Raw genomic sequence first — 20,002 nt, 5'->3', positions numbered from 1 at the left:
GTCTGCATAAGCAGGCTGCGTTTTTGCCAGGAAGATGCTAGCAACCACGAGCAACATCGATCAGGTTTTTCAGGGGAACCCCATGAATACCTGTTAACCATAAAAAGGCTAGGAAGAGGCTGACCACTGACTGGAGAGTCTGGAAAGGACTACTTTAGCCTTCCACACCTCCTGGTAGCAAAAAGAAAGACACTCGCAGGCTTAGACCTTGCCTTGCCCAGTCTGGAAGAAATTGCCACGATAGAGCACAAACCATTCCCCACCACCTTGAGAGCCCATTAATCTTGTTTTTCTCTGGATTCTCCAGTTCCCTGCTCTCTGATATGCTCCATTGGTGTTGACAGGGATCAGGGAATTGAGACTGAGTTTCCCAATTTGTGCCCCAAATGTCACAACACGCTCTCTACTTCCTAAGCCCTGGGAAGATGTTTTCCAGTTCTTTCCCTGCACTCTAGAGCCCAGAAAGCTGCAGCCTCTTCCTCTGTTCTGCCTTCTCCTTAAGTCCTGCTGTCTGAATTTCACTTTCAAGCCCACCACAGAACACCAGAGAGCTTGGCACTGTGCCCAGCATCCAGAAACCACAAAGAGAAATGCGGTGGTAATACCAGCATGGATGAGTTCCTCCCTACAGCCTCACTGCCCCCCAGTCTCCTCCTTCCTCCTGCCTCCTTGTCATGGCACCAAATCAAGCTGTGGCGGACTTGACAAATCTATTTGGCATGGTTCACTCAGCTATTTCAACCTCAGCGGCCCAGGGAGCTGCACATTAAACACAGCTATCTGGGGGAGACCTGTTAACGAACAGGCTGCAGAGAGCATCTTTGCAGGGGAGGAGGACGGGAAGGCCTCTTGGCCTCCCACCACATGAGCAACCGGGTGAAGGAGCTGGACACTAATTGGCAGGTTTTCCATCTTTCTTCCTTGTTTTAAGTACCAGGAGGGTGTCTTTCTAGTGGAAAGAGAGAGGGCTTCTCCTCTGTCCCACTTCCTCTTATGTGGGCAAAACTGATCCTCTAGCACAGAAACTCAAACAAGACCTCCCAAGTTACCCATTGGTTACTGGGGAGAGACATTTTGCCAAAGGTGGGAAGGGGATGCAGAAGACAGTGAGGATGTATTCGACACGGGGACATTGAAAAGGATCAGTCTGGAGACTAGAAAGCTCAATTCAGTTCTTGGGAATATCTTCCCTGCAAAATTGAATAGCAGGGATAAAGCCAGGACGGCGTTCTATCAAAATGTGCAGTGCTAAGGTGTTTCCAAAAGCAGATTTCCTACAAATGGTGTTTTAAATAGCATCCCAGTCCATCTGTGTGCTTTTAAAATCAGCTTATGCTATGGCATCCCTCTGGCCAGCAGTGCTTAGTCATTGAACCTGGACCAGGAGACAGTCAGGGGAGCCTCGTGCTTCTGCCCAGGGCCCGGTCCTACCTGGCTGCTGGCCCTCCCTCACCTGCTAGCTGAGCTCCCAGGTTTTAGCACTTTCTTATTGAAAATGTGGGTGGGGAGAGAAAACGTGGGTGAAAAGGGAATGGGGTGAGATGAGGACTCAGCTCTTGGGACTTCCCCTGGCCTCCAGTGCTGATTCAGTTCCTGTTTCTAACCAGTATCCGGCCTTTCCAAGCTAAGGCAATAGGAGACCAGACCTAGCCTGTGGGTAAAGGTGAGGATCTTTCCATTGCTAAAGATTTCACATTATTTACTGGGCCTGTGTATGCTTGTACGTAAGAGAGATTGCTGGTGATATCTAGAAACCATACTTTCATATGAATGGTGCCATGTTACTATGGCAATTTTTGATTTAAAAAAAACTACTCCTTTAAAAAACTCACATTTTCTGAGTGAGACTGCAAACATTATAGGTCAGAATTCTGTAGGTCCAAGGATTTTTAAATATATGTGTGGTTGTAGAGCATACTGCCGTGGGACGGTGCCAGGGGGCAAAGAGATGCCCTTTTGGAAATGCTTATTGGTCTTATTTTGATAACTTACATCTTTGCAGACCAGAACCTGATGGAACCGTAGCAAAGGAAGAGAAACAGACCTATTTTTAAATCTCTCTTGATTCTCTTCCAAGGGAGGGTCAGCAGCCTCTGGGATGCCCGGTATGTCTCCTTCACCAGGGTTTTCAAGGATCACCTCGAGCTATGTTCCCATCACAGAGGCACCCATCCCCACTCAGGTGAAGACAGAACATCTCCACTGAGCCCTCCATCTGCCAAATGCAGCTCATTGCCAGCTGCAGAAACAGGATGCCACGTGTTTTTAAGAGTGCCGAGTGCCAGACACTCATCCCTGAATACAACAAAAGCCTCGCATCGCCCACGTGGACCGCATGTCTGTGAGCGGCAGACACTGAAGGCACCGGCCGAGGGGATACAATGCTTCCCCACTAATCATGCTGGCCAATTCAGATCCCAACCCCAACAAATGGGATTTCTTCTCATTACTTATTGTCCTGGTTCTTCTCAGGGACACTGGGACTCCCTCTTAGGGTTATGTCCTTTTATTCCCAGACCTCAGTAACTCCTCAACTGGCATTTCATGCAGTTTTGTGATTGTTCACCCAGCATGGGGAAGAGACTCAGGCCATAAATGCTCAATGAGTCCTGTGAGGTGTGGGGTAGCCGGAATGAGGTAGGCATTTTTCTCCTTCATTAACAGTCAGGTAACACTCTGTAATGTCCCCCTCCTTCTTTCTCCTCTGCTTTGCAGAAAGCAGCAGTAGCTGGAGTTCTCCAATCACTTTAACATGAAGAAGTAAATGTTCAAGGCCGGTGTATCCCTTGCCTCGAACAGTTCTAAAAGCCTTGCTAAACAAGGCTCTTCCTAGCACGGACTCATCCTGAAGCTCTTCGACCTTCTTGGGGAAGCCAGCTTACCTTGTGGTTTTTGCCATGCCGGTAGACCATCCAATCTTCACCATTTGTGCTGACTTCCAGCTTGTACGATTTGACGTAGTAGCCTTTCTGGGTTTCCCTGGAAATGGCTCCCTGTGTTGCAATGGCTGTGAGCATGGTTAGGAAGCGCAGGTCCACCTGGGAAGAGAGGTCAGAGAATAAGGGGACCACTACTCCCAACAATATCTGACCTAGTCTGCAAAGGATACAGTTGTCATGCTAAGCCCACAAACCTGACTGTGTGTTTGTAACCAGGTAGTCAAGTGACTCCACTAGACAGCTAAAGTCAACTGGTTCCGACTGGAAAACTGCAACTTGATTCTCTTTCTCTGTCCCTGTCTCTCTGTCTCTCTCTGTCTCTCTCTCTTGCTTATTTTTTCGTTTCCCTTCCACTTGCCAATCTGAATGGGTAATATCAAGTTTCTTCTAACTACTGAATACTTAAGACTTATGGCCTCTCATTAACCTATGGTCTGTTCCAGACCGTGAAGGCAGAAGTGTCCTAAAGGAACACTGAAAGGCAAAACTCTATTCCAGTGCAATGCACTGTAAGGCCCCCAGAAGTGACAATCCGTAGCTGTCTTTTCAACCTTTATTCCCTCACTCCATTGTGCCTATAATCACTTGGGTCACCAAGGGGTCAAAGGGCATGCAGAGTCTGCCCAAGTAATTAGGCTTATGCACCAAGTCCCGACCTTTCACCCTACAAGGAGGACAGCCAACAGTTGAGGTACCTCCCCTCTGACAATGCCAAACCCATTTGGAAATTACTGGATGTTGCTCCTCTGCTGGCTATGGTCTTTCTTAATGGCAGCCTCTATGTGAGCTACTGTGTGCAAACTGATGAAAGGCAATTAAGTAAGCACTTCTTGGCTACTCAGTGTGTGCACGGCATCATGAAACATTCAAAAGGAATGTACAGTAACTTCTTGTACACAAGGAAAGGTAGATAGCAATAGTGAAAAATAGACGATAAAGGGGCAAACATAAGGATATAGAAAATAGACTGTAGCAACAAAGAACTTTCTAGAAGCTTTGCAAGATGAAAGGATTTTTGGAGCAGCAGAGGGGACAGTGACAAATGGCCTGAGAGTTGTGTTCTTAGAGCCTCCGTGGCTCCCTGGAGTTTCTAAGTGGTCGCTCTCCCTGCCCTGATGTCTACAAAGTAGTATCCGTCTTAGAGCAGAGGTCACTATGTCACATCAGAGCTGGGACAGGCTTGCCAATGGGTCACAAGGCTGTCTGTGTGTGTCATAAAAGCAGACATTGCCCTAGTGTAGAACTGGCAGTTTGTTCTTCCCGTTTACTTATTCCCAGGGGATCAGAGCTGGACCCGTGTGCAGTGCAGGAAGATTACTCAACATGAGCTGCAAGACTTGTTCAGGAAGACTGCAAACAATAGTCTGAAGAGACGCTGCTGAGCATCTGGGTAACTCGAGTCGTGTTCCCTGTCGTGACATTTTCCCATGTGTTCTCTGATAGCTATGTGTAAAACCTTCCTGGCAGGCTCCTTCCAGATAGCAAAGATCAGAAGAAGTTGCCATATACAGCTAGCACCCAACAAACCTGCCTTCAGGAAAACGCTCTCCCCACATCTCAGATGCCTTCCTGTGCCAAGAATGAGGACGATCTGGAACTATTTATAGAACATTCCTTTGATACTGATAGGGCAAACAGTATCCTGGCCAACCAACTCTCCATGGGCCCACTAATCTGCCCAGGGGCAAGAGCAAGTGGTCCTCTTACTCATCACTTTATACCAGCACACAGCACAGAACCTTTTTGGATGGGTGATGGATGGATGGATACAATTATCATGCATTCGATTTTCCAGCATCCTCTTTTGACTCTAGCCAAGGGACCACACCACTACCTCATCAGCAGATCCATTCTCATCCCTCCCCTCGAGTATCCGAGTAAGCACCTGGAGATACTCCTTGTTGGAATCCAAATTGGGTGTCCAGCCATTGTCATCACCATGGAGCCGGCTCTGTTGAGGAGTCCACCTCCCATCAGAGAAGGTGGAAGAGGCACTGATCTGTTCATTAGCAATCCGGCCAGACTCCATTCCCAGAGGGACATTGCACTGAAAGTCTGGGGAGTGAAGATCGGTCAAGGACAGAGTTAGACATCTTAACATCAAACTGCTGGGGCCCCCCAGACACTGTTTCCTTCTAGGGACAAGTCTTTACAGGCACTCCCTCATCTTGAATCTAATTATACGCTCACATTTTAAAAACAACTACACTAAGTCACATAGTTAACAACCCCTCTGGGTCTTCAAGGAACTAAATTGGACCTAGAAGAAATTAGATGATAGATAAATAAGAATCATCCTATAAATTAAAAATACCACCTAAAACACGAGTGCTGCAGGCTGTGGATGCTTTGAGGTGCCAGATGCACCAGCCATGTGATACAGGTGAACATGACAATTTGGGTGGGCTGAGCCATTGTGGGAAGCCTGGCTTATTAACCCACACCCAGGAGGCACTTTTGCATGTCTCTCTCTTTCAGCCAAGTGTTTTCCTGATTTCTGGCATAGAAGACAGACACTACAAAGTATAAATACCCATCTGTGGGAAACTTCTCTGTGAGGACGTGCACGCCCCATTGAGTTCCCCTACACCAACTGGCTGGGCTAACAGATCCAGGAGTCTGACCCTGGTCTTATGCCATCAGAGAAAGTGCCATCCTTCTCCTGGATGCTGTGGACAATGATCAGTGTTTGCAGAAGTCATGCGTTTGATAAAAACCGGCCACCCTTCTGAGGTATCAAACCTATTCTTCTGCTCTGGGGATGCACCGGCCATTTACTGAGCCAGCTATAGCTTGCTATGTGGTTTCTCATGCACTCTTCAGGGACTCTGATGGAAAACACAGAAGCAAACACCCAGAGCGGAGCCTGCTCATTTTCCTGGCAGGTCAGGCTGCTCTGTCTGTAGTTACATGGATGGTGAACTGTCTACAACAGTAGCGGGAGTTCCTCAGTTCTCATTATCTGAAAGTGCTTGGGTTTTTTTTGTTTTGTTTTGTTTTGTTTTTTTCCTTTCAGGAAATCATTTGTGTCTCTAAGCAGCCATGGCAGTGAGTCTGAAACACAGGGCTGGGAGCAGATGGCTTGAAAATGGGACTCAGGATGGGAGACCAGTGGCTCGGGTGGCAGGTTCCACAACAGCTGGGCTCACCGCAGCACTTTGCAATTGCTGTGCACAGGGTCTGGCACTCAGTAGAAGCTCCCAAAATGGTCTATCTTGTGTTTGTGAAGTGGGAGTTACGGGATTGTAGGGTTGAGCCAGAGAAACTCTACGTGGAGCTACAGACCTTTATGTAATAGTGAGTTACACTTGGCTGTTTTTTGACAATGGCTTTTGAGGTCTGGAGATGGAGGAACTGATCTAGACCTGAAAAGGTTAGACAGCATATGCACCATCCTCAGGACACTTTTCAATCCATGGATGAGGGAATGGAGGCTCCAGATAGTCCTATGACTTTCTCTGGGAATAACTCGTACTTGTGTGTTTGGTTGGTTTTACAAGGAACTGAGAACCCAGATGGACATTGTCCCTTTCCCATTCATCTTTGCTGGGGAGGAAAACATGACTTTCCTTGAACTCAGATAGCACCACAAAATCTTCAGCATTTCTGTCGACTGTTTTCCAAGAGGTTAGCCCTTTACCTGTACATACACCTGTCACTAATGAGAAGGAAGCCAAGACAAAGATTCCCCAATGGTCAACTCACTCTCAGGTGGCTCCTGGTGGACCAAATAGTAACGCGCGGAGAAGCCATCCTTGGCCACTGCCATGTCTGTGTGAAAGGTCAAGGAGAGGATCCCCGTGGACGAGCGGAGTTTGGAGGGTGTTTTTGTTCCACAGTACTTGCCAATCAGAGGCCCAACTGGATATAGGAGATAGAGAGTAGTCGGAAAAATCTCAAACTGGCTTTCAATGTTTTCTCACTTCACAACACCGTGGACCTTACTGCCAATGCCTTGATGTAAAAACTGAAGGTGTGCTTGAGGAATAATGTCTGATATTCCCCCTGAACATTAAAAAGTGCTTTCCCTGAGCTGGCTTTGTTCTGTTCTTCCATCCCCGAGAGATGGGCCAGAAGGTATCATTACAGTATCTGCTCTACAGATGAAAAAATAGAGTTTCAGGAGGTCGGGTGACATTTTCCTGTTCACATTACTAGGAAACAGCAGAGCTGGGACCCAATCCCTGCTTGCTTACCTACATCTTATGCTTTTCTCAAGATGAAATTGCTCCTCTGTACCAGGTATCCTTTACATTAGAAAATACTTAGAACAAGCACAAAGATGAGCAATTTCCAATACTGATTACACCATCTGTGTTAGTCCTTCACCTGATTTTATATAGGCTCATCTTGGCTATAAATGTTTGCTTTTCAATATCCATGACTATATTAATAGTAATAAAATAATAGTACTCGTGATAATAGTGATGGTAGGTGTTTCCCAGACAACATACTGAGAGGTTCAATAACTTGGCTGGGTTGTACGTCAGAGAGATTCAAGTCCAGTCAGTTTGGCTTTAAATCCTTCTATATGGCCACATCATATGATAATTGATTCACTTCTATTTTAATAACTTATGTAGAAAGGAACAACACTTATAGTTTTGCAATCTCTAATGGTTAATCTCAGTTTTCAACTTGATGAAATTTAGAATCATCTTAGAGACAGTCGTCTGGGCATATCTCTGGGGGATTACCTTGACTGGGTTAATTGAAGTGGGAAGATGTGCCCACTTTGGGTGCTACTATTCCCTAGGTTAGAGTCCTGGCCTTTATAAGAAGGAGAAAGCGAGCTGAGCATAAGCATTCACTCACCATGTGGAATGCCATCCCAGATGTCCAGCCAGTCATATTTACAGTCTCCTTCCCCCACTTGTAGAGGGTCATGCTCCAGGTCAAAGGTCAGGAACTGTAGGATGATCTCCATCCTGGGTTTGGCCAGGATGGTGAAGGTACAGTCCAGATTGTGTGGATACTTCTCTGGAAACCCTGGAGATTCAATGGTCCCATTGGGGCTTGTAAAGTTCTTGGAACAATCTTCAGAGCCTGAGAGAGAGAGACAGAGACAGAGACAGAGAGAGATTATTAGAGAGTAGCCTTTCTCTGCTCTCTCCTCTGCCTTTGGGTTATTTAAATGTTTGTGTCTAGGTCCCCTTACTCACAAGGTTTTTATTTCTGCTCAAGTGGCACTTGGAGCAACACATCCTTGCCCTCTGTGTTTCAAGTCCTCAAGCCAGCCTCCCTTTTGGACAGAAATTAGGACAGTGCAGCTGATTGCTTTGAATATTAGAATAAGAGCAACAGTTGAGGGATTGGAGGGTAAGAGGTAAAGAGGAGTGTGTGTGTGTGTATATGTGTGTGTGTGTATGTGTGTGTATGTGTGTGTGTGTGTGTGTGTGTGTGAGAGAGAGAGAGAGAGAGAGAGAGAGAGAGAGAGAGAGAGAGAGAGAGAGAGAGAGAGATCTTTCTCAATTACTCAGCTGCTCACTCCAGAATGTAAGTTATTTCAATCCTTAAGGAAGGCTTGCTGGTTGCCAGCAGAGAAAACAATGTTATCCCTTATTTATTGCTGACCTCAACACTAGCCTCTATTGTACCCTAGCCAGCTAAGTGCCCCTTCTCCCTCCAAGTTCCAAGGTGCCTCAGGGGAGGGGCAAAGGGGAGCTAAAGCCTCCCTCATGTCCTGACTGGATTAAACGGGCTGCTCTGTAGTGGTGGGACAATTAACAATCAGGGTTTTCAGCCGGTGGATCACAGCAGGGCGTTGGGGATGTTAAAGGCCGCTCGGGTGGTGAGTCTGGAAAAATGCAGCAGTGTATTGACATTTGGAAGGCTTCTGGTGCCTTTGTGGTGGGGATGGCCTTGTTTCCCTCCTAAGCTCTTGGGTTAGCTTTCTTGGGATGCATCCTGATGAAACAAGCCACACACTCACACAATCGCAGCCTGCTACAAGCTTGGGCAGCAGCAGCAGGAGCAGAGAGGATTACAGCCACCACAACCCCAGAGGTGGAGTCATAGTAGAGGAGCCCTTGTGCTTTAAACCCAGCAACTGTTGGCTCTGGGCAGAGCCAGGAACAGAGCCTGGAAGCACAGAGACCCAGCATATACAAAGAGCAAGAATGAGTATGAGTTAATGACGTGGATGCAAATGCTGGCAATTACAGTAGTTTTTATTCACTACGTTTGGATTTTAAAATAAGTAAAGGAAGCAGGATTTACGAAGGGGATAATAGACACTCTAAGCATGAAGAAAACAACAACAACAAAAACAACAAACAACACAGAAATACTCAATAAACCAGGTGTTTACCGGCAGGAAGTACCCTCTGGGGATCACACTGAAATATAACTATGGGTTGTCAATATGCCGATCTTAGCCTGCAGCGGCCACATCTTTATCTGAGGCTCCTGTAGCAGGGCCCTCTGCAAGTCTCTATGCATGATGACTTTCTGGAAAGCTGCAAATATCTAACTTGGAGAAGGTCCCATGCAAACAGGTATATGTGTATTTGGGGTAGGCTCGTAACTTTCTGTAGCTCAGGCGGCATAGGGAATTCCCAGCATCTACAGCTATATCCATGGATTACCTCCTTCCGTTGTCTTTGCTGCACCTTGGGTTGTGTAGGGGATGAGGACCAGGAGCAAGAAAGAACCTTCCTGGGTTATTTGGAGCTCTAGGGGCCACATCTCAGGGGCTTTGCTTTTCGCTCAATGGCACAGTGGCAGCAGGGAAGTCTCAACCTTGCCAGTGGGCAGCTAGCTTGGGTGGGATGGGCTGGGGTGCCCCTCCCTGCTTCCTCAGCTTTGTTTACCATCAGGCAGCAAACTCCTGAGGGCTTCCTCAGTGGCCTGGGATGATGTGATTTGGGAAAGCCAGGCCAGCTGGCTGGTCTTCAGGGGGCCAAGAAGAATTTTGAAAAGGTTAGAGTTTAAGGCTGCTATGCAGATTTCTTCACAGCACACACAGGGCGCCTCACACAGTGCTGGATGGGAATCAAGTCTCTGTTCACAACTGACTTGAGAGTTAGCCTCTGGAGAGTTCCCTCCTAGAGCTGGCTCCATTGTCAACCCTTTAGAAGGCACGGGGACTCGGCGCCTCCTTGGGAGCTGGGAATTTATGATAGAATCTTTGATCCTTGTCATCCGTGGGGGAACAAAGTGTTTGAACAATGGACGTGTAGAGCCTAATATGGGCCCTGGAGAACGTGAGATTCTAAAGCATTCTGTTTCAGGATCATCGGGTCTAGCATGTAACTGGAAGGGAATTTTCAACATTAAGTACTCAAGGCCAAACAAATAACAAACAAAAAAACAAACAAAACCAGTGCATGTCTGATACATGGTGAGAAATAGATACATTCTCTTGCTTGTTTTGAGGGTGGTGAGAAGACATTATTGTTTTATCCTTTGCAAGCAGAAAAAAAATCAGGCATCTTATAAAATTATATATTTGTCTCTAGTCCCACCATGGTCAAGGCACTTGAATGGCAACCCCCAGGTCAAAAGGGATCCTGGCAATGGAGGCAAACTGAGAGTCTTGCAGAAATCTGACTAATTCACAATCCTTTCCTGCAACATGTTAAAAGGACAAAATTTTTAAATACCCAGCTGACAAACATTGATGTCGATTCGATGATAAGATGACGCTGGAGGTTTGAGCCAGTGTGGTGGCTCATACCTGAAATCCAAGCACTGTAATTCTAGGAAACTGAGGCAGGAGGACCACCGTGAGTTCTAGGCAAGCCTGAACTATGAACTGAATTCTAGGACAGCGTGGGCTACAGAGTGAGGCTCTGGCTCATAAAACAGCAGAACAACACAAAACTGAAGTTGTGGGGCCTGGGCTGGAGCAAAGCATTCCTTCCCAAGGGCTTTGGCATGCAGAATAGTTTACATCATGCAAGTTGAGGAAGAGGAGCCTAACCCATACAAAGATAACAAAAATACACCGGCCTATCAGAAGTCAAGCTTGACTTGACCGAAGGTGGCGATGTCAGGCCTTTATCTTAGGGGCTCGAAATACTGGACATTCCTCTTCCCATGGGCAAGTCCCACAATTTCACTTTCAGAAATACCACTGAGTATTGGAGACAGGAGAGAAATTTGGATTTTGAATTTCTGATAAAAGCAGCAAACCCTTCCGACTGATTGTGACTCCCATGCCATCTTTCAAGTTCTTCTGAAAAAAAAATTTCTTTCCTTATTCTATTCCTGGTTTGGTGACTTCAGATTGTTTCGATTTGCAACTTTTTCTTGGCTTACCCTTTTCTAGGTGACACAGCCTGGTGAAATATACGCCATTTTATCCTTCCTTTAGGGTAGACGTGACCTTTCACTCCAGCCGTATGCTCTGTGTGCCCCAGCCTGAGGGTGCATGTGTCTCACTGTAACTCTGTAGCAGAGCCTGCAGAAAGGCAAGCTTCCAGAGCCTTCTGTATGGCTGTTTGCGTATCTGTGTTTACAGTTTCCCCTCTTTCTTTTTATGAATCTGACTGGCAAACACAGCTATGTTTGTTTGAGTTTCTTCAGTGTGTCCACCCATTTCTTCCATGTTCTGTGGATGATGGAAACTGTGTATTTTCTCACAGGACTGTAACCATAGAAATAGGGACACAAGGCAAGGCACCTATCTAGACTATATACCTTCTGAGACATCTTGGTTTTGACTTTCTCTCTCTTGTGCACTCCTGTGCTAGGCATTTATAGGAGTGACTTTCACACCAAGAGCTACTCTTCCTGATGACCCCAAGGGGGGCCCTGGACTTTCTTTCACACACTCCCAGCCTTGTGGTTTGGGTCTGTCACTCACTAGAGTATGTCTTCCAGTGGTCATCCCCCTCACTCCAGTGAGCCGCCTCATTGCTCCAGGCTCAAGTCACCTATGTATCTTAGCTGGCACTACTCTTTCAGGCTCTTCACAGACTTGCTGCCTTCTTTAAAATTCTACTTCTGCATGTCGTCTAAACAGCAGGCTGTGTCATGAATCTTTCTTGTGTGTTATATCTTTTAATGCCCTCCTATCAAATTTGTGTGAGGGATTTTTTTTCCCTGGGCCTTTCTGGAGAATGAGGTACCATACTGTGGGGAGCACTGAGATATGGACCGTGAGACCAGAGATAAACTTAAAGGCCCCAGAAGGTCTTTCATGAGCTGCTTTTCTTCTGTGGTTGAGCTGAGTGGGGAGTTTGGCACCTGAGATTCCTTGCTCAGCGCTCTTCAGTTGCATTTTTAATATAGTGACCGTGACTTGTGCCATACATACACGTACAATTTCCTTTTGATGCCACTAGAAATACAGATAGTGATCTGTGTGATGAGGGTTTATTTGAGGGTTTATTTGTCTTTCCCACAAGCCAAGGATAAGAAATCTGCCTCGTTTCTTCTTCTTCTCACATTCTTAGAAGAGGATGTTCATCGGTAATGATCTGCATCTCGCACTGGGACTCAAAGAGTTCTGGATCCAGCTACGCAGGGGGCTCATAGCAGCCCTAGCCCAGGGCACCTAGATCAGTTCCTGAGTTTACCACGGCCAGAAACATGACAGTGCATGGCAGATGGGCCATCTGTAGGTCTCTGCCCTCTGAGCGCATAGGCTCCACACTCTGCCTGCTGATCACACCTCTTCATTTGAGTCTACCTTTGTAGGCAGACACGTCCAAAATACTTAGACAGAGTGGATATAAAACGTGTGTTCAACAGCCACCGCTTCCTTCCAAGAACTGTTTAATGAAAAAGCAGCAGCAATATTACGGATAGTTCCCCTTGCACTGAACTTAACAGGAGCCAGACTTGGGTTTCTCAATGGTCGAATGACAACTTCTCCTGGGATCAGACTCTATGTTGGAATTACAGAAGTTGGGCTCCTAAAGGAAGAAAGCAAATATGGAGGCAGATCTTCTGAGGGAAGATTGCCCTGAGTGGGCATGGTGAGGGAGAATCAGGGCCATCCCTTCCTTAGCCATAGTGAGAACTGGCACGAGGCAGAGGGCACATCACTGGAAGAGCAGAAGTGTGGCCCTAACACGGCATTCAGATGAGAACTACTACTCTACTGAGACTCAGAAGTTAGTCCTGCCTGTAAAGGCCCAGAGCACCTAATGAGATGTATAGGACCCAGCCGTCAACTCAAAGAAGTGTTATGTTTTCTGCCCTGGTTTCCACTAACTTTCAGTAGCTTTTCAGGGTGTCTGAGTCCCTAGCATATGGGAAATAGGAGTTCAGTATATAGGGGTGGTAAACTATTGCCAAGGAGGAATGTCTAGGAGTCATAATTTAATTTAAAAGCAGTGACTGACCCCATTATGAGGGTCATTGTGAGATCTTTAGAAACCCTAAACAATGAAAAGATTATATCCTCCAGCCCCATGTAATTTCAAATAAAGACAACATTAAACCATGAAGAGGTTAGGATGAAGTTCAACCAAGTTCAACCATGAAGAGCTGCTTGATTTAAAAAACACAAAAATCCAATTCTTCTAAGAGATGTTCTTATATGTACACCCCCGGGCTCCTTCTCTTAGGCTGCTGCTTCATCTCTCCCCTCAAATTGGAAGTCGCTCGACCTGCCTTTTATTATCAAGGCGTTACCAGAGTCTCCTCAGACCTCCCCAGGCTCACTGTAGGTGTCTCTTCACCCGCCACCATAGTCGGGCCAGATGACTGAAGCCCTCACCACCTGATATCATCCATCGACCAAGGCTTCATTCTATGTTCCACCTCCCCTAAGACACCCATCTATGGCCTCTACTCAACCCCACTTACCTGTTTTGAAGATCTCATAGCGTAGAGAGAAACCTGCCCCCTGCCGGGCGTAGTCTGAGGTGAACTTGATGTATAACACAGAGCCTGAGGAGATGATGGTGGGCGGGGCGATGTTCCCACAGTGCTTGCCCAGGAGGTCAGCTGACTCACTGTCCCCATCCCGAATCTCAATGAAGTCATACCTAGGTGGGGACAGCAAAAAAGAGACCAGATGAGGAACGAACAGTCTGAAGACCTGGAAAGGGACCTTTATCCTCCTTGGGCTTTCCCTAGTCTTTTATAGACATTCAGGTGTTACAGACGGATCAACAAAGGACACTACTTGCTTTGGCACACAGACAAATACAGTCACAGGAAGTTGCTTTGTTCAAGCTATAGTGAATGAAAGCATGGGTGGGAGGCCTTATCTCTTGTTCACATGCGAGCAATTGCATCATTCCATCAGGGTCTCAAAGCGAGCATTGTCTTGTTTTGTTTTGCCCCCTTGGGTGGCAGCAGCATCCTTTTTATTTCTATTGTGACCTCTCTAAATCTTTGTCTCTCCTTTAACTCAGTCATTGCAAGTTACTGAAATGCTTTGAACACCAATGTCTTTCCAATGGAACAGGAGGAGAAAAATAGATGCTCCCGCGTGCTGACATGAAGATGGGATGAAAAATTACATGTCAGGGACTAGGACCCTGGGGACAGTTCAGAGGTGTTTGCTCTCCTGTCTCTTAGCCTGTTTCAGTTTTCTCCTGGGCCGTCCCCTTGCTTTTAATTGGCAGTCTCCGCATCTGTAGTTCACCTCCTTTCCTGAGATGCGCCTACAAAGTTCCCACTGGCGCTGTCTAGTCAACAGGACTTCAAAAGGCATCAGCACTAAATCAGATAAGGCAATAAAAACTTCCCCCAAAGCCTGGTGTCTCCCTGGGGACTGTGTCTGCATACCCACAACTAGTAGCCTTTTAAGAGTTAGGGCTACTTGGACTCCCATAAGCTATAGCCTGTGCTCCCTTCAGACAGAGTTCATTGGGCCTGGCATGGGTATAGATGTCTTACAGCCTTCCTTGGCTAGGTTCATAGACTGATTAAAAGAAGAGGTCCCTCTTCTTTCTGATAGACACGTTGTTTTCCGCTGGGGTGCATGCCCAACAAATGATCCTGTGTGCCCTCCTTCTAAGCTTCCAGTTGCTACTTAAATCACAGAGCTGAAGTGGAACCTTCCTCTCAGACAGGAAGAAACACATTTCTTCAAAAACCATCCATCTCCCCATCTCTTCTCTCCCTCTCTGTAGTTTACATCAACCTGCACACATAACACATAGGAAATTTCTTCCTTGTGGGCAAGGAAAGGGATTGACAATGTAGCCCTCCCTGGGATGTGGCCTCCAGCTCTTGTCATACTGGTCTGTGGGAGCTGGCTGTCTGCACAGGTGGTTGGAGTAAGTTAGAAAGGCCCGAGGCTTCCCTTCAACCTCTGGGAACCGTATTTCAGATGGCTCAGCCATTTCAGAATAAATAGGTCTGTAAAGGAAGGTTAAGGTGTATAGTTAGTTTATCCTGAGGTTCTGGAGGGATGGGCTCCTGAACCAAAGACTGGTGCAGGATCCCTGGAGAGATCTGGAGATGGTGTGATAGGGGCTTCTTCCGGAGCTCCGGAGAGATAGCCAGACTAGAAAGGCCCCAGGGTAGGGTGGGGGATCTGCTTAGGTTTTTGGTGTGAGAGGTAGGACGGATTTTGAAATGAAGCTTCCTCAATTCCAAAACAAAAGTGAAAAGACACTTGGTTTGAGGGGAAATTCCCCATCCCTCCTGGAAAGCCCCTCCGCGCCCTTCCACTGTGAGTTAAACCCTGCTCGCTCAGCAGTCACGGTCAGCTGAGCAATGCTGTGTTCGGCCACGTGCACACAAACCAAACAGCCCCTCCTCACTCCTCAGACTATATACATTTGTAAAATAAAGTGGGAAAATAAAATTTAGCGAATACATCCACTAAAAACCTTCTAAAAGAACTGAGAAAAATTAAGCTTTAACCCTTTCTGAGCCTCAAAGCCCAGGGGAAAGAGGTCTGAGGAGATAGCTTAGAAGGAATGAGCTTGCTAGACAAGAATGAGGGCCTGAGTAAAAGCCTCAGAAGCCAGGTCAGGATACAGTACCGTCTGTCTATGATCCCATTGCCCCTATTGTGAGACCAAAGGTAGAGATAGGAGATGCCCGGGATGCTTGCAGCAAGCTAGACCCTGTCTCAAACAAGGGAGAAGGCAAAAGCGGACCCCCAATGATTGCACTCTGACTTCATACACGCACTATGGGGCACCAGCACCTTCATGTGTGTGTGTGTGTGTGTGTGTGTATGTAGTCACACACATACTACATACAAATACTTTTAAAATGAAGATACAACAGTAAAAGAGAGCTATTAGGAGTGTTCTCCCTCAGTTAGGAGCTTTGCATGACTGAACCTCATCTGCATAAAGAGTTACTACAGTGTCTGGCACTCAGTTTGTGCTTAAGGAAACTAACTGGTTTGTCAAATTCTCACACCCGTTTTGGAGGCAAAGAGGTTGAGCCATGCACATAGATGATGCTTCTCTGAAGAGACAGGGATCCAGGAGTAAGTAGGAATTCAGTGACTGTGGAGATGGAAGCTCTTCAAACATTCGGAAGGTACTTTTTTTTTTTTTTTTTTTGGCAAAAATGGGACAAAGTTATCCTGTATGTAGCCTTTAAGCCAGAACCTTAGGATATTTTTTTCCCTAAGAAAACAATCAGAGAGTGGTGTGAGGATGTATATACATCGTTATGAGTGCTTTTTAAGAAGCATATGAAAAGTGAGAAGATGTTTCCCTTATAAATAGCATCATGTTGAAAAATCCAACTCCAGAGGGCGAGCAAATCAATTCTGGTGTATTTATAAAACGAAGAATTCAGTGGCTACAGAGAAGCAGTGTGGCAGGTCTGGACTTTTTTGGCTTTATAGGAAAGAAGTTCAGGATATACTATTAATGTAAAAAGAACAGATTTTTAAAGTCCATCTTAAAATGTACACATGAATGTTCTTGCCTAAGCAGCCAGAAAACTGAAGTTGGAAAAAAAAAAACCCTACATGTAAGATGCTAGCAGAGCTACATCACCAACAGGGTAACTCCACTTTCTTTGTTTTCTTCTGCTATCTGAATTCTTATTGTAAGTTCACTTTCCTCCGATAAGAGTAGATTCATAAAAAGAGCTGCAGTCCTGAAGTTTTCAAAGTAGAAACGCTGAGAAAAACAATCCTTATGATTTATTTGGGATGGGCAAGCTGTGCTTGCCAAAATCCTGTCCCTTGGGGACTGAAACGGGAGGGTCAGAGTTCAAGGCCAGTTTAGGCTATGCAGGATTCTGTCTCAAAAAATCCAAACAAAATCCCCCCCAAAAATTAGCAGATAGGTGTGGATTCTCTTCCAATATCACTTTACCATCCATCTCATTGAGCTAGAGTATGTAGAACAAAAACCACACGAGTCATGACATGTCAAAATAAAAAGAATAGTATTTCAGATATCATACTCAATGAATAATATTTTAAAAATATAATTAAAAAACCCTGATATGTGGCTTATGTTGGTGTTTTACATTTTATTTACTTATTTATCTATTTACAAAGGATACTGAGATCTTGCCACGCCACTGGCTAGTCCTCAGAAGTGGGCTGGTTTTGTCAGGCTGCCCAATCACCTTTGGAGTCATTTAAAGAATGATTGACAGAATCGGTCTGAAGGAAGGCAGGGCTACCAACAAAGGCCATAGCTGCCATTGCTAAGGGCTTGCCTCAGGTCACTCAGTGACCACACCGACCCCATGTCTTTTTGGTAACCTGGCCAGCAACAAACCCATGTTTACTTTATCTATACACACCCAGTGAAGGTGGTGTACATTGAACAAAAGTTCCTCCAAGCCAGTGAGTCACACTCTCTCTGTGCTTTTTAGTTAAGGGGACCCCCCTTCCCCGAATCGCTTTGTGAAACAAATAACCAGTCCTTAAATTTAGGAAAACTGTTTTTTGTTTTTTTTTGTTTTTCTATCACGCATGCTTGAGGGAGACAAGACCAGGAGTTACAAGTTGGCATGCAAGTTTGTTCTCCCTCCAGGGTCCTGGCTGCACCCTGTGGACGAGTCCCACCTCACCATGTGGCCTTCTAGAAGGGCTTTTGATAGAAAGGGCACAGTCCCAGTGACTCGCTGGCTTCATGTACAATGTCTCATTTACCTCCTGTGTGATAGACTCATTTGGGGAAGTTTTTTATTATTAGGGATTTGCTGCAGCTGGAGCAAATCTCCTTAGAAACTTCAGCGTTGTCAGGTTCATTTGGGAAGGGCTCGGAGGAGGCTCAGGAAGTTTGTGGCTTTGGAATAAACGCAGGCTTTGCATGCAGCCTTGGATCTCCAGTGTTTGTTTGATCCAGAAGTCTGGGGTGCAGACTCGAGCTTCACCCCAAGGACAGTGAAACTGGATAACTTGAAAGTTACCCTCTTTCCCAGCCTATGACTGCCTCCCAGAAGCCAGCACGAGGCAGCTAACAGACATATTAACTACAGTGTTTGCATTTCATTATTCGTAATCTCTCACAAATGAAAAAATTCCTTTCGAAGCTTTCACACTACCTCTTCGTATTTTAGTTATTTATTTTCTTCCCCTGAGTCAAAGTGGCCATCTTTAGCTCATTCTTGTTGTCTCGCTCAGACGGTCGGTCGGTCCCTGAGTACTTTCTTTCCTGTAACTCACAGCTTGTGACATCTGCACTGGCAGCGGGTGTCTGGAGAATGCTTCTTCCACTCTCTCAGCTTCAAAGTCTTTATTTTTCCCCCCAAATCCACATTGGGGATGGGGGAGGCAGGAATTGGCATCAAAATATGGGCAGTGGAATTAATGTTCTGAGTGGGGGGGGGGGAGCGAGGGAGGGAGGGAGAGAGAGAGAGAAAGAGAGAGAGAGAGAGAGAGAGATGCCATATCTCCCTCCCATCACATGGAAAACATGGAAGAACTCTGTGTCCATATCTCTCTGTCCCAATAGGTCACCCAGACTAGGCTGGCTACTGCTGATGGTGCGGAAGGCTCCCCCTGGCTAAGGCCCTTGTTTAGAGCAGTTTAAGGTCTAGCCTGGGTCTTGGCTGCCTTTCTGGGTGCACATATGTTTGTGAGGATCAGGTTTTATGCCTAAGGCACAATCCTTAGGTCCCTATAAGGACATTATCCCCAACCTCAGGATTTGGGTCTATACATCGGAATGCCTGCACCCCAAGAAACCACTCTTTGGCAGATGAGCCCTGCCTCACATCATGTTGCTTGCTCCACAGATGGTTGTGACATAGACTGAGAGCTTCCTCAACCCCTGGGCCCTTGCCCTGGTTCTTTCTCGAGTCTCTCATACTCCTTAGCTCCGTCCATGGCTGGTTCCAATCTTTTGGGCTTAAGTGCAGACGCCATTCCCAAGGCCTCTCCTGTCTTTCTTGGTCAGGTGGCATCCCCTCATTTGTTCCTCCCGTTCTGGGGAGGGTGAGCCTGTACACTTGATAATTGCTTAGCCCTGTCTCTTGTACTACAGAGGAAGCAGGATGAGGCCAGACTTGGCTCTTCCTTGGTAGATTTGAGATATTTTGGGGTCCTTGGCATAGGCAGTGATCACTGTGTATTGAGGGAATAAATGAAGCCTGGATTTGCAGTTGGCGTTGCGTGTTGGGATGATGCTTTTCAACTGGGGTGATGGGTCGGTCCCTGCTGTACCTTCTGCCTTTGCGCCCCAACACATCCACTGAGCTATTCTGGTTGTATGTGAAAACCTAAATGTTGCTTCGTGACACAAAGCCATGAAATATAACATTTTGTGGAGAAGAAACATCTCAAAACCTGCTGACAGCATTTTCACTATTAGCGGCAAACAAATCAACTATAATTAAAATGCTGTCAAAGTGATTGGAGATTTTTCTCACACTTTCAAAGTTCCATATTTCATGAGTGGATTATCCAGGCCAGAGAATTTACCACCTCCCGGAGTGCCTTTCTTCCAGGAAGCTCAAAGACAGCTACAAACACTGTCTTATTAATCCTTACATTAAAACCTGCAGGGAAAATGCGAGGAAATGCCATTACAGTCGCTTGCAGCTCCCAAAAACCTCCCAACAAAGAAGCCGCCTGAGACACACGGAGGCTGCAGGGCGGGTCTGCACAATGTTGAGGTCTCTGGGAAACACAGGCCCAGAGCCAGGCCACCTGCTTCTTGGGTCCAGCCCTTACAGAGAAATTGGCGTGCTGTCAGATTATCTCTTTTTAAAGAAGTATA

General features: G+C 46.2%; 1 protein-coding gene across 4 annotated transcripts in view; it reads right to left on the bottom strand.

Moving 5' to 3' along the window:
* Nrp2 (neuropilin 2) overlaps window positions 1-20,002 on the bottom strand; it is a 121,759-nt gene that overhangs the window by 72,233 nt on the left and 29,524 nt on the right. For all 4 annotated transcript variants that reach the window (XM_021168222.3, XM_021168063.3, XM_021168306.2 and 1 more), the window contains exons 3-7: window positions 13,701-13,882; window positions 7,755-7,985; window positions 6,645-6,800; window positions 4,825-4,994; window positions 2,883-3,038 (exon numbers count right to left, since the gene is read on the bottom strand). In XM_021168222.3, coding sequence (XP_021023881.1) covers window positions 2,883-3,038; window positions 4,825-4,994; window positions 6,645-6,800; window positions 7,755-7,985; window positions 13,701-13,882 — 895 coding nt within the window. The remainder of the gene's footprint in view (window positions 1-2,882; window positions 3,039-4,824; window positions 4,995-6,644; window positions 6,801-7,754; window positions 7,986-13,700; window positions 13,883-20,002) is intronic.

The sequence above is a fragment of the Mus caroli genome, unplaced genomic scaffold (assembly GCF_978045245.1).
Source record: "Mus caroli unplaced genomic scaffold, Mus_caroli_1 scaffold_1, whole genome shotgun sequence".
NCBI lineage: Eukaryota > Metazoa > Chordata > Mammalia > Rodentia > Muridae > Mus > Mus caroli.
Note: the sequence above shows the minus strand (reverse complement) of the source record. Positions and strands in the feature narration are given on the sequence as shown.